At 35.7% G+C, this 12,815-nt stretch overlaps 1 protein-coding gene across 3 annotated transcripts in view; it reads left to right on the top strand.

The window, feature by feature from the left end:
- EVI5 (ecotropic viral integration site 5) overlaps positions 1–12,815 on the top strand; it is a 206,187-nt gene that overhangs the window by 69,579 nt on the left and 123,793 nt on the right. For all 3 annotated transcript variants that reach the window (XM_024743628.1, XM_024743627.1, XM_024743626.1), the window contains exons 3-9: positions 2,631–2,820; positions 3,472–3,696; positions 4,517–4,591; positions 8,241–8,366; positions 10,277–10,420; positions 11,389–11,478; positions 11,584–11,681. In XM_024743628.1, coding sequence (XP_024599396.1) covers positions 2,631–2,820; positions 3,472–3,696; positions 4,517–4,591; positions 8,241–8,366; positions 10,277–10,420; positions 11,389–11,478; positions 11,584–11,681 — 948 coding nt within the window. The remainder of the gene's footprint in view (positions 1–2,630; positions 2,821–3,471; positions 3,697–4,516; positions 4,592–8,240; positions 8,367–10,276; positions 10,421–11,388; positions 11,479–11,583; positions 11,682–12,815) is intronic.

The raw sequence follows: 12,815 nt of genomic DNA, 5'->3' as shown, positions 1-12,815 counted from the left end.
AGCTTTTTAAGTTTTGAAGTCCAATTTAGTATTTTTTTAATCAGATTTTTCCTTTATTGTTAGTGTTTCCTTGTGTCCCATTAACAAATTTTGCCTATTCCAAGGTTGTGAAAACTTTTTCCTGTTTTCTTCTAGGAGTTATATAGTTTTAGGTTTTTTATTCAGGCCTATTGTCCATTTTGAGTCATTTTTTTAAATATGTGAATTAAGGCAGAGACAATATAATGTAATATCTTTACTTGGAATATTTCATTTGTAAATGTTTTTCACAGTTTTGTATATTTGTTTATGTTACTTATTTCATTGTCCTCTGAAGGTGAACTGCTTAACCCTTTTCTCTAATCCACCCATGAATTCACTTGGCTTTCCTGCTTAAACTTAAAGTTACAACGTGGGGATCTCTGAGACCCTTCTGACTCTTAAAAGAAAAAATAAAAGAAAACTTCTATTTGGGTACTTTTTCATCTATACTTTCATTATATCTCAAATTTATGTTTAGCTTAGGAAATACCATTATTTTCTTTTTAACTGCGTGTCTCTTTGTTAATGGTAGTGGTGCAATTTAATTATTTGGCATATAGCAAGCATTCAGTGAATAAGTGAAATGAAGAACTTAGGTTCAGGTTATTTCTGTAAAGTTTGTTTCTGTATTCCATTTATAATTCTTAAGGTTTAGAGTCATACATAAAATTACTTATATACATACACTAATTTTTTCATAAGATATATTATGGACTTACTAAAATAACATGGGAAAAATAGTATTTAAAGCAAAACATTATCATTAATTAGTTTTTTCTTTTTTTATATAAATTTATTTTATTTATTTATTTTTGGCTGCATTGGGTCTTCGTTGCTGCACGCCAGCTTTCTCTAGTTGCGGCAAGCGGGGGCTACTCTTCCTTGCGGTGGGCGGGTTTCTCATTGTGGTGGCTTCTCTTGTTGCAGAGCATGGGCTCTAGGCGCACGGGCTTCAGTAGCCATGGCTCGCGGGCTTTAGAGCGCAGGCTCAGTAGTTGTGGAGCACGGACTTAATTTCTCCACGGCATGCGGGATCTTCCCGGACCAGGGCTCAAACCCATGTCCCCTGCATTGGCAGGCGGATTCTTAACCAGTGTGCCACCAGGGAAAAGTCCTAATTAGTTTTTTCTGATAAAGAATATTTATAGCAAAGAGTTGACCCTGAATTTGGCTGTTTTGTAAGTTTTTCTGTTCCTAGAAATATTTGGGACATTTTATTTAATGTATTAAATTATCCCATGAATAAGGATAGAATGAGTACTGTTTATATTACTGTGTTATTGAATATGACTATCTGGTATTTGATGGTATTTTTTAATATGGGGATTTTGATTTTATTTCGACTCAGTCAGTGTTCAGTGTACTTTGTATTGAGCTAAATACAAAATGATATAAAGGGATATAAAGTTGAGCAAGATATAAATATGGCTCACAAAGGGTGTTTTTATAATCTGCTTGGTATAATTTGACTCATATGTTTCTTTTCTTAATTAGTTTTTATATATCATAAATTAGTATTGGGAGCATTTCTTGTCTAAGCAGATGATTTTCTGAAGGAGTTACTGGAAGTAAATAGTAGCCATGTTAAATACCCAAATAGATGTTTTAATAGAATGACATATAATTTACATCTTTATAATGATAGAGCCACATTTTTCCAGCCTTTTTTTTTTTTTAATAGCCTGTGTACATGTGAAAGAAATAATGGATTTGATGTTGTAATGAGTCATGGAATGGATCTCTGAAATTATCTTAACCCATCATTCTACAGATAAGAAAGAGGCCTTAAACAGGGCCTTAAGAGTAAAGACGTTTCAGTTTAAAAGTGCAAGTCCAATGATAAATGACAGCTGTTAGTTGGCCTGAGTTTTTGGGAGATAGTAGGGATTATGGAGAGTTAGTGGATTAAAGTCCTTTCTCATTTAAAGGGAGAAGCTCCTATTCTGCTACATCCTGTTGTTTCTGTTTAGGAATGTGGGCCTAGTCCCTATCTTTTTATTTTTCAAGAGAATCCAGAATTGTAAATAAATATAAATGTATGTGTATATAAACAGATAAATGAAATCTTCTAATTTTAGTTTTAGTAATTATTCAGTTTTTTACTCAAACATTGCATGGGCCAAACAAAACACTTTTTGTTTGGGCAGGTTAGTTACGCATCGGTAAAAGCAAAATGAAAAAAGACTAGGGATTTGATTAATTTGTGTGTCTGCCTTACTTTTTTAGCCCTAGACACATTGTAAACATGATAGGGTTAGTTCTTTCATAGATTTGGTTATACCTCTTCCAAGTAGTTTTTTTTTCCTGAAGCCCTCCCAATCACTTTTCTCACCAGAAGATTTCTTTTAATTTGAATTTTTAGTGGTGATGAAGGGAAATTATGAGGGGACTAATAGTAAAATATTTAACATAATTTACTATTTCAAATTTTGAAAATGCTATGCTTAGTAGAAAAAATACAGCAGTTAATTTTATAGATGCCGACCAAATATTATTGAAATTATATATATTTTAAAACCATGGCTAAATTGCAGTAGTGAAGCTCTTAAGTATCATCATGTCATCTAGTGTCACAGTGAGATGTTGAGCAATTTTAAATTATGTTTTAGATTGTTAGAAACAGATAGTAAATCTTTAAGATCTGTAAATGGATCAAGAAGAAACAGTGGCTCCTCCCTTGTATCAAGTTCATCAGCCTCCAGCAACCTCAGTCACCTTGAGGAAGACTCTTGGATTCTTTGGGGAAGAATTGTGAATGAATGGGAAGATGTGCGCAAAAAGAAGGAAAAGCAAGTTAAGGTATTCATACTCTTTGCTTAAGTCCTTCCTCTTATCCGAAAGGGCATGGGGCATCAATTAATAGAGGATTAAAAAAAATCAGATTCTAGTACTTCCCAAGTACTATGATGAAGAGGTCTGCTTTATATATTTGTGCCCGTAGAAGTTTTGGTTTGTAGCTATCAATTGTTATAGAGGTCTCCTAATTGTAGAAATATATAGCTGAAAATTATTTTAGACATTAAATTCTCTTATAGATTCAGAAATGGAAGTTGTGACATCCTACATCCTTCAGTTACCAGTATTTTACTTTTTTTATTTTAAAACATAAAACAGCCCTTTGAAAGATGATGGTTACAGTGCCATCATTCACAGCTCTGCAGATTATCAGGTCCTTAATACCTTTAGAGGCCATACTCTGAGTGAAATGACAAGAATTTATCTATGGCATTGTCGTCCCTCTGATCAGAACAGAATATACCCGTATCTTAGCCAAATCTTAGGCTTGGTTAAAAAGTTCCCTAGTCTTATTTTTATAAAAGTAGCTTTGTGAATTATAAATTTGAGAAAGTCATCTACTCTACTCCAATCTCCAATAAGTCTTCTTTGGCTTTCAAGGTAGGAAGCCTAAATAAGTCACTTAAACATTTTTATTTTTATTTTTATTTGTAGGAACTTGTTCGTAAAGGGATACCCCATCATTTTAGAGCAATAGTTTGGCAACTTTTGTGCAGTGCACAAAGTATGCCAATTAAGGATCAGTATTCAGAACTCCTGAAAATGACCTCACCTTGTGAAAAATTGATCCGAAGGGACATTGCTAGAACTTATCCTGAACACAATTTTTTTAAGGAAAAAGATAGTCTTGGACAGGAGGTTTTGTTTAATGTAATGAAGGTAAGTTCCATTTATTCATTTTTTGAGATGAAATGAATTCTCAGGAGGTTGAAATTAAACATTTCTCATAATGAAGTATGAACTCTCACCCCAGTAATCAGTTGTCTTTGGCAATAAATTTGACTTTAGCATAATTTTGGCTTTAATTCTGGTGCTAGATTATTGTCTACTTTGGAGAACTCTTAGAAAATTCCTCACATAGCTTGGTATTAGTTGACTGAAATCAAATAACCTATAAATCACTATACATACCATAGAGAAGATCTTCCATGAGAATGAATAATTCACCTTCTATGAGTCACAATCTGGGAGCAAATTTTTCGCTTGCTGTGGCCAGCATTGCTAAGGGCTCTTAGCCCTTAAAAGTGTGTGCCATTGTAATTTTTTCTCCAATGTTGCTTTTTCCCTTTGCATAATTCCTTTTCCTTCTAGCTTCCTCCGTGAAATATTGATTACTTGTTAAATCATTTCAATTTTGTCAGTGCTTTACCTTCATCCTACTCTAGTTTTGATCTTTGTCAGATATATATTTTTAATGATTTTTAAGCTTTGTCACTTTCCTGAGTACAAATGCCTTTATTTTCTTGTCCTTAGGAGTTGTCAGTTCCTAATTGGGAAATCATCAAAATAAAATTTTATGTAATAAATCATTTGCTTTTAAAATACTTACAGGATAGGATAACATCTACAGCAAAGCAAGCAAGAGCTTCTCTAAAAAAAATGGTCTTTAATCCACCTTCTTACTGTCTTTAGGCTTTTAGAGAAGGAAGGTATGATATATCATGTGAAAGTATTTTGAACAACATTTTTTACTTTTTAGGCCTATTCTTTAGTGGATCGTGAGGTTGGTTACTGTCAAGGAAGTGCTTTTATAGTTGGATTGTTGCTTATGCAGGTAAGTTAGTACAAGTATTAAATGTCCAATTAAGTTCTTTATTAAAGTTGGAGAACTTAAATATCATCCTTGTTTTAGTAAGTGGATATTGGGTATTTCCCCTTAAACATAGTCTAAATAGGAACATTTAGTTTGCATTTTAAAATATTAAAAGTATTGAAAGTAACATACAATAGATATGCTGCCACTAAATCAAATTTCACCTTATCTACATTTGGACCATAATATTCTCTAAAGCCTGTATCTACTTTTAAATCTTAACTTATATGTCAATATTTAACGAGGAATAATCTTTTCCCAGCCAAGGAGGACTGATTAAAGTGTTGGTATGAAAATCTTATTTATGGAACTTCCCTGGTGGGTTCTATCGCTGGTTGGGGAACTAAGATCGCACGTGCTGCGCGGCACAGCCACAAAAAAAAAAAAAGAAAGAAAAGAAAAGAAAATCTTACTTATGATGTACAACGTCTTTGGAAATTTATACAGTAATTTTATTTGTCACAGAGCTGAGGACTTGTTATCCCTGTTTTACTATAGGCTCTAAAATAGAGGTACTCAGTCACTTTTACTGCCCTGGGGATATAACATGTATTTCCATTGGCAGTGACTTATTTTGGGTGGGGTGTTTTCAGAAGTTAAGGACAGGGACAATCAGTCATAACTTTGAAGGGAAATAGTATGTTATGTTACCTCTCCAGCCTTATTGAAATTTTAAAAAAAAGTCTATCATACTCTATATTTAGTCTCAGACTAAAATTTGATCTGAAAAGAAACCTTGAAGATAACTTCGAGTCATGTAGGCTTGTTTTTGCAACTCAATTCTGCACTGAGTTCAGAACTCAGTGATTCTTATTAACTCAGTGTCATAGAGAAAGTATGTAGCAACACATTGCTGTAAGACTCAAGTGTGCAGATTTCTTTATAATAAAAGGAATGACTGTAAAACAACTGGGTGATTGTTCTTCATATTTATATTTTACTTGGTGTCACTTTTTCATTTTGTGACTATCGTTTCAATCTTTTTGAGAGGGACCCAGTAATAGTATTTTTTCTACCTCCTTTTGGTCTTTTATTCAATCATTTCAACTTATTTTTTAAAATATCACCATTTTTAAAACCTTCTCCCAATTTCTATATCAGTGCTATTGCGGAGGAGAGAGGGAATGAATTATTTGATATGTTCAGAGGAGAAGAAGTTCTTACAAGGCAAAAAAGGGAGATAAATTGACTCATTCTCACTGTGACTGGAGTTGAGGGGTGGGGGTAGAAGTGGAAAGTGGAAGGTAGTTGTGGGAGATGAGTTTGGAGAAGTAGTAAGGGGCCACATCATGTAGGACCTTGTAAGCATTTTGACTTTTACTGAGGATATGGGGAGGCACTGGAATGTTTTGAGCAGTGGAGTGATGTGATCTGATTCATACTTTAAAAGTATCACTCTGGGATTTGAACCTCAGGCGGTGTGGCCCTAGAGCGTGTACTAGTAACTACCGGCCAGGATCTTTGGAGGAAAGGAGTCAAAGATCTGCTAGGCCAGGGAATTAATCCTCATGAAAATGAGTGGAGTTTGGGGTTGGGGGTTGATCCAGAGGTTTGTAGATGCTGCAAAAGAGAGGAGTAAAGGGTAATATCTGCTGGTATATGTTTCAGAGAGAAGGGGCAGTTAATGCAATGGCAGTGAGGCATTGAGGTCCAAGGAGGGACATAAACCTCTCTACCCCAGGCCTCTTCCAGTGCTCTGGGAGAGAAAACAGCCACCTCAGGAGAGAGCCAGGTTTCGGTGTTGAAGTATTCTTCGGGGGAATCAGGTTTCACTTAGAGAAAGACAGTGAAAGAATATTTGGTAAACAGATTGAGGGTATAGGTAGGATATTTTGTTGATGGTGTATTATCAGTTTCAGAAAGTACTGTGGAAAAGGTTTCGGGAATATTGGAAATGGTGTTAAATTATGGGAGCAGTAGAACCAAACACATGGGATGAGAGTTCTGGGAGGTGTGGTTTCTTGCAGTAACTGATACAAAAATCAGTGGGGCTATAAACCTTGACAGGATTAATAAGGATGGTCTCCAAGGCAAAACTGTGGCTATGTGTGTTGGGAGGAAGGAAGGAAGCATGGGTTTTGCCAAGAATAACTCTTGGCTCCTGTCCATGGCTGTGTCAAGTCCAGGAAAAGTGTATTGTTAATAAAAGTAGTCTTCAGTAAGAAGAGTGCCTAGAGACCCTTTGAGGTTTCGTCTTTTGAAACACACTGGTATAATGTGAGTGAATGAACATTAGAAAATTTTATTTTAAGAAAAGCCACACAGGGGAATTCCCTGGCTGTCCAGTGGTTAGGACTCCGTGCTTCCACTGCAGGGGGCATGCGTTCCATCCCTGGTTGGGGAACTAAGATCCCCGCATGCCATGTGGCAGGCCAAAAAAAAAAAAGACCACAAAATAATCTGTATATGTGTTATGTGCCTACATATTCTTATTACAGAGCTTTTACGTTCATTATCTTAGTTGATATGATTATCTAGTGAGTTACACATAAAATGTGAAATTGGAACCTTTAAAACTCTAATTATAGGTTTTTTTAAAACTTATTTTACAAGTTCTTTTAACACTTACGCCATATTGTTTCTGCTTGGAACCCTTGAAAGGCTTCCTATCTTACTTAAGGTAAAAATCCACATCCTTACAGTGGCTTCTAAAATCCTATGTAATTTGGTTCTCTTTATTTCTCCTCCATAACCATACTTTCATTTGTAACATTACTACTAATTTAGTAGTCCCCTATTCGTTGTTCCTTGAGCATGCCAATTGTGATTCCATTTCAAGACCTTTGTATTATTCTCCCAGGACTGTTCTTTCTTCAGTTGTTCCCTTACTTCAGTATTTTGCTCAAATGTTACCTTATCAAGAAACTTTCCCTGACCTATCTATATATAAATAGCATTGTAGCTCCCTGGGATTCCCTGTTGCTCTACTTTGCTTTATTTCCATAGCACTTCTCACCATCTGACATATATGTTAATTGATTTATTCCATGTATTATCTGCCTGCCCCAACTAGAAGGTTCAGTCTCCTTGTAGATACTGTTTATTTTGTTCACTGGTATATACTCAGAGAGAAGTATCTGGCTTTAAATGAATAATCATTGGTTGAATTCATGAGTAAGGCAAGTGAGGCAGCTGGTCTCAGAGGCTGTAAGATTTGTCTAACTTCTCATTGTCGGTGATAGAATGGGAAATTAGAAGCTTCTGATTTCTAGTCCATTGCTCTTAATATTGTACCACATGGCACTCAGGATTGACATATATACACTACCATGTGTAAAATAGCTAGTGGGTACATGCTATAATGCACAGGAAGCTAAGATCGGTGCTCTGTGACAAGCTAGATGGGTGGGGTGATGGGTGGGGATGGGTGGGAGGGAGGTCCAAGAGGGAGGGGATATATATATACATATAGCTGATTCACTTCATTGTACAGCAGAAACTAACACAACATTGTAAAGCAATTATGCTCCAGTAGAAGAAAAAGTTAATGACAATAAAAACCAAAATAACAACATTGTTTATAGTTGGATGGGTACTTAGTTTAAATGTGTTTAGCTTATTTGCATATCACAGAACATTAACCTATGTTGCTTTTTTCCTCCTAATGCAGATGCCAGAAGAAGAAGCTTTCTGTGTATTTGTTAAATTAATGCAAGATTATAGACTTCGTGAACTTTTTAAACCAAGTATGGCAGAATTAGGCCTTTGTATGTACCAGTTTGAATGCATGATACAGGTAAAAGTGTGGTGTTAACCAAAAACATATTGCCTTTATATTTTTTGTCATCTTGGTTTGAGTGACAACTAAGCAAATTTAATGTTAAAAGCATTAAAGCAATAGAAAAAAAATGTTTTAATCACATCATCATTTGTTGTTCAGTTAATCCACAGTTTAGACCTACTTCTCAGTTAGGCGCTGTCTGCAGGTAGATCACAGTCTGGAACTTGACTAGTTTTTATATTCAGACCTTAAGCATTTGTGCCAAATATAGTATATCATAACCTAGATGCATGAATTTCTTTATTATGCCATATTGTATCCTATTATTTTACGTAGACTTTGCTCTCTTACAGAAGCCCATGACATTTGGACACTGATATCAATTCATTTCCTTTGAGACTATCTCTTTTATCTCTTTCAGTCCTCTCCCCTGCCTTTCCCTTTTCATCACTTTTTTTGCTAGCCTGTAGTCTTTTAAAAAATATATTGTTTCTATCCTTTTATGTTACTAGTTTAAGAGTCAGAGTCTTAGTGACTGTGAGGGTGAAGAGGAGGAAGAGAGGAATCAAAACCAAGTAAAAAATACCTTTGAAGTATTTCATCTTTCTGGATTTAATTTTATATTTATATATATAAATCAATTTACTATTTTGTCCTGTAATGTAATGGTAGAAATATTCTTCATTTACTTAAATTTCAGTTAGGTAAGCAGAATTTAAGAATATAGGTTAATCATTCAGCTGGCATAAGAGCCATTTTCACAAGTCTACTTTTCCCTGGCAGCCTTACCCACAGCAATTTTAAAATTCTCTATCTTTTCTGTGTGTGATGAGATGAAGGGGATATACAAAATGTTTTTATATTTTAAAGTAAAAGACAAAGTAGGTCTTGGTGATTCTTAATTTTTTTTCTTTTTGAACTAGTAAGCTTATTTTTATCACCCTTAAACTCCCTTGGTTTATTTTCAGTTAATGTGTCATTTATGTTTTGAATTACTGGAGTGTTGAAGTATCTGTATTTTGGGTGAGAAGGTCGGAAGCTTAGGATAGGTGACCAATGGTAGATAGCACCTGAAAGTATTTCAAGATAATATTTCTTTCCCTTAAAAAATTTTTTTTGGGCTTCCCTGGTGGCGCAGTGGTTGAGAGTCCGCCTGCTGATGCAGGGGACACAGGTTCGTGCCCGGGTCTGGGAAGATCCCACATGCCGCAGAGCATCTGGGCCCGTGAGCCATGGCCGCTGGGCCTGCGCATCCGGAGCTTGTGCTCCGCAGTGGGAGAGGCCACAACAGTGAGAGGCCCGCATACCGCAAATTAAAAAAAAAAAAGAAAAGAAAAAATTTTTTTGGAAATATTATAGTTTATAGAAAAGTATAGAAAATATCAGATACCCATGTACCCACAAATAAGATTAAAGAAATATAAAATTTTTACTTATTTATTGTAATTTTTCTTTTTATTAATAAATCATTAAAAAGTTCCAACTTTTTTTTTTTTTTTTTTTTGTGGTATGCGGGCCTCTCACTGTTGTGGCCTCTCCCGTTGCGGAGCACAGGCTCTGGACACGCAGGCTCAGCGGCCATGGCTCACAGGCCCAGCCACTCCGTGGCATGTGGGATCTTTCCCGACTGGGGCATGAACCCGTGTCCCCTGCATCGGCAGGCAGACTCTCAACCACTGCACCACCAGGGAAGCCCCCAGTTCCAACTTTTTAAGTTCCAACTCCACATCCTTTTTCCCTTCTTTCTTTTCCAGACAATAACCACTGTCCAGAATGTGTCAGTTTCTGCCTCTTAACTCTTCCGTATGAAGCCTAAATTTTATGTTTGTGTTTGCTATCAGCTACTTTAGTATGTATACAATGGTCTGGCTTAAAATACTCAGTTTTACCATGTTTTAACTAAGAAATTCTTTTCATCTCTTTAGGAGCATCTTCCAGAGCTTTTTGTGCATTTTCAGTCTCAGAGTTTTCATACCTCAATGTATGCATCATCTTGGTTTCTGACTATCTTCCTTACGACTTTTCCACTACCAATTGCAACAAGGATATTTGATATCTTTATGTCTGAGGTGAGTTAATGGGCAGACTGAGCAAAGGAATCATTGGGTTAATGAGAGCTGGGCAATGAGGCCAATGACAAAGGAGACCCATGTGTACCATGCTAAACTGCTTACCTGAATAATCTCATTTAATCCTTTAACAACCCTATCAGTACTATTCATCTCCCCATTTGATAGATGAGAGATTAGGAAGCCAATATTTAGAGAAAGATTAAGTAGCTCGTCTATGGACACATAAGTGGTATAGTAACCAGGATTCAGTTGTAGGCATTCAAAATCTGGAGCCCACACTCTTAATCAGACCTCTGTTTCACCTCCTTTTTGATTTAGTGAGAATTAATGAGGGGTAAAATCTACCTTACAGTCAATATTGTTGCAATGCATCTGTTACCCAAAGAGGAAGAAGTAATGAGTATAATTAAGTTTCTTCTATCTCATGAACACCTTGCAGGCAGTCCTTCTAATTGTCAGTGATATGTAGTAGTGATCCTTTGTCTTGTATATTTTGAGTGAGAAGGTAGGAAGGTAAGGATAGGTGATCAGTGATGGAGAGCACCTAAGAATATTATTAATTGTTATTAATTACATCTTGGGAAGATCAGTTTGTTTAATGTAGCTAAGTTAGGTTAGTCTGGAGCCAGCAAGCTATGATTCATGTACTAATCTCTTCTGGTTTGCATGCCAAATCTGTCCTTCCACTTATTTCTGTAAATAAAGTTTCTTGGAACATAGCCGTGACCATTTGTTGATGTGATGTCTGTGTCTGCTTTTGAGCTGCAATGGCAGGGTTGATTATTTGTGACAGCAACCATAGGCAGGGCTCATAAAGCCTAAAACATTTGTTCTCCAACTCTTTACAGAAAATGTGTGCGCACCTCTGTTTAGATACCTAAATGTTTACCTTAGTATTCTTTTGAATGATTAGTTTTTGGTTTGAAAGAATAAGATAAATTTGACTTTATAATTTGATTCCTCAGGGTTTAGAAATAGTGTTTCGGGTAGGATTAGCGCTTCTTCAAATGAATCAGGCAGAACTGATGCAACTCGACATGGAAGGGATGTTACAGGTAAGCCAGGCCATGATTTCTTGAATGTCTCTAGATTTTACTATTAATTAATTGATAATAAACGGTACTAAGTCATTCTTATGTTTTTCTTCTATTGTATTTTAGCACTTTCAGAAGGTCATTCCACATCAGTTTGATGGTGGTCCAGACAAATTAATCCAGGCAGCTTACCAAGTCAAGTATAACTCAAAAAAAATGAAAAAGTAAGTATTTTATATTTTGTTTTTTTAGTTATGGGGGTTTCTTGATGCATTTAGGAAATTAAATGGAAGAAGCAAAACATTCTAGTGGTGAGTGCAGATTTCCTCCTCATTTTATAGAACTGTAATGTTTTATTTGGTATTGGTTTCAATATAACCTAAATTTAATATTGGAATTTCATAGTGCTCTAGTGGTGCATGGGATTATTGTGTATTACTTTTAAAACTCCCCTTTCCATTCCACATTGATTAGAATTAGGAACCTGGTAAGTGTATATATGTGAGTGTGCTGTTATTTTAGAAACTGCTTTTATGGTGTGGTCTGAGTCACTGACATTCTTTTCCTCTTAGTTGATCCCAGTTTATCACTTAAGTTCAAGATTAGCATAACCAGCAAGATAGGCATGAAGTATGCATTAGGTTAAAATTTTGTTTACTGTGTATTACTTTCTAGTGAAACTTTTCTTTGAATATATTTCATAAAAGTTCAAGATATGCAGTGTTGGCCTGTAAAGGTTAATTTTTGAAATATGATAAAGGTGTTAATTAAGAACAACAGCTCTTACTCTTCTAGGTTCCAGTAATTAAATAAATCTTAGCCTGAGGTCATTGTTAGCATTCCTGACACTTGTTCTCAGTATCTCTGCTGCTGCAAGGTGAAATTACATTAACATGTACAACTATTCCCTTGGAGATTCCTACTCCAGAAAGTATATTAGAATATGAGTAAGAATTATGTTATTAAAATTAGTTGGCTCTAATTTGAAAAAAGACAATTTATCATATTCAACTATTATTGTTAATAAATTACCTGTGAAATTTCTAATAATCAATCACATCACACCATCATTTTGAGACATTATTGACCGAAAAGCTGTTCTGTTCTATAATTGATAAAATCTTAGGCACCATCTCAATTTCTGCCTGTTGACTTTAATTTAAAAATACTTCATTGGGACTTCCCTGGTGGCACAGTGGTTAAGAATCCGTCTGCCAATGCAGGGGACACAGGTTCGATCCCTGGTCTGGGAAGATCCCACATGCCATGGGGAGCAACTAAGCCTGTGTGCCACAACTACTGAGCCTGTGCTCTAGAGCTCACAAGCCACAACTACTGAGCCTGTGTGCCACAACTAC

This window comes from Neophocaena asiaeorientalis, unplaced genomic scaffold (genome assembly GCF_003031525.2).
Source record: "Neophocaena asiaeorientalis asiaeorientalis breed wild unplaced genomic scaffold, Neophocaena_asiaeorientalis_V1.1 scaffold317, whole genome shotgun sequence".
NCBI classification, from domain to species: domain Eukaryota; kingdom Metazoa; phylum Chordata; class Mammalia; order Artiodactyla; family Phocoenidae; genus Neophocaena; species Neophocaena asiaeorientalis.
This window is presented reverse-complemented; position numbering and strand designations above follow the sequence as displayed.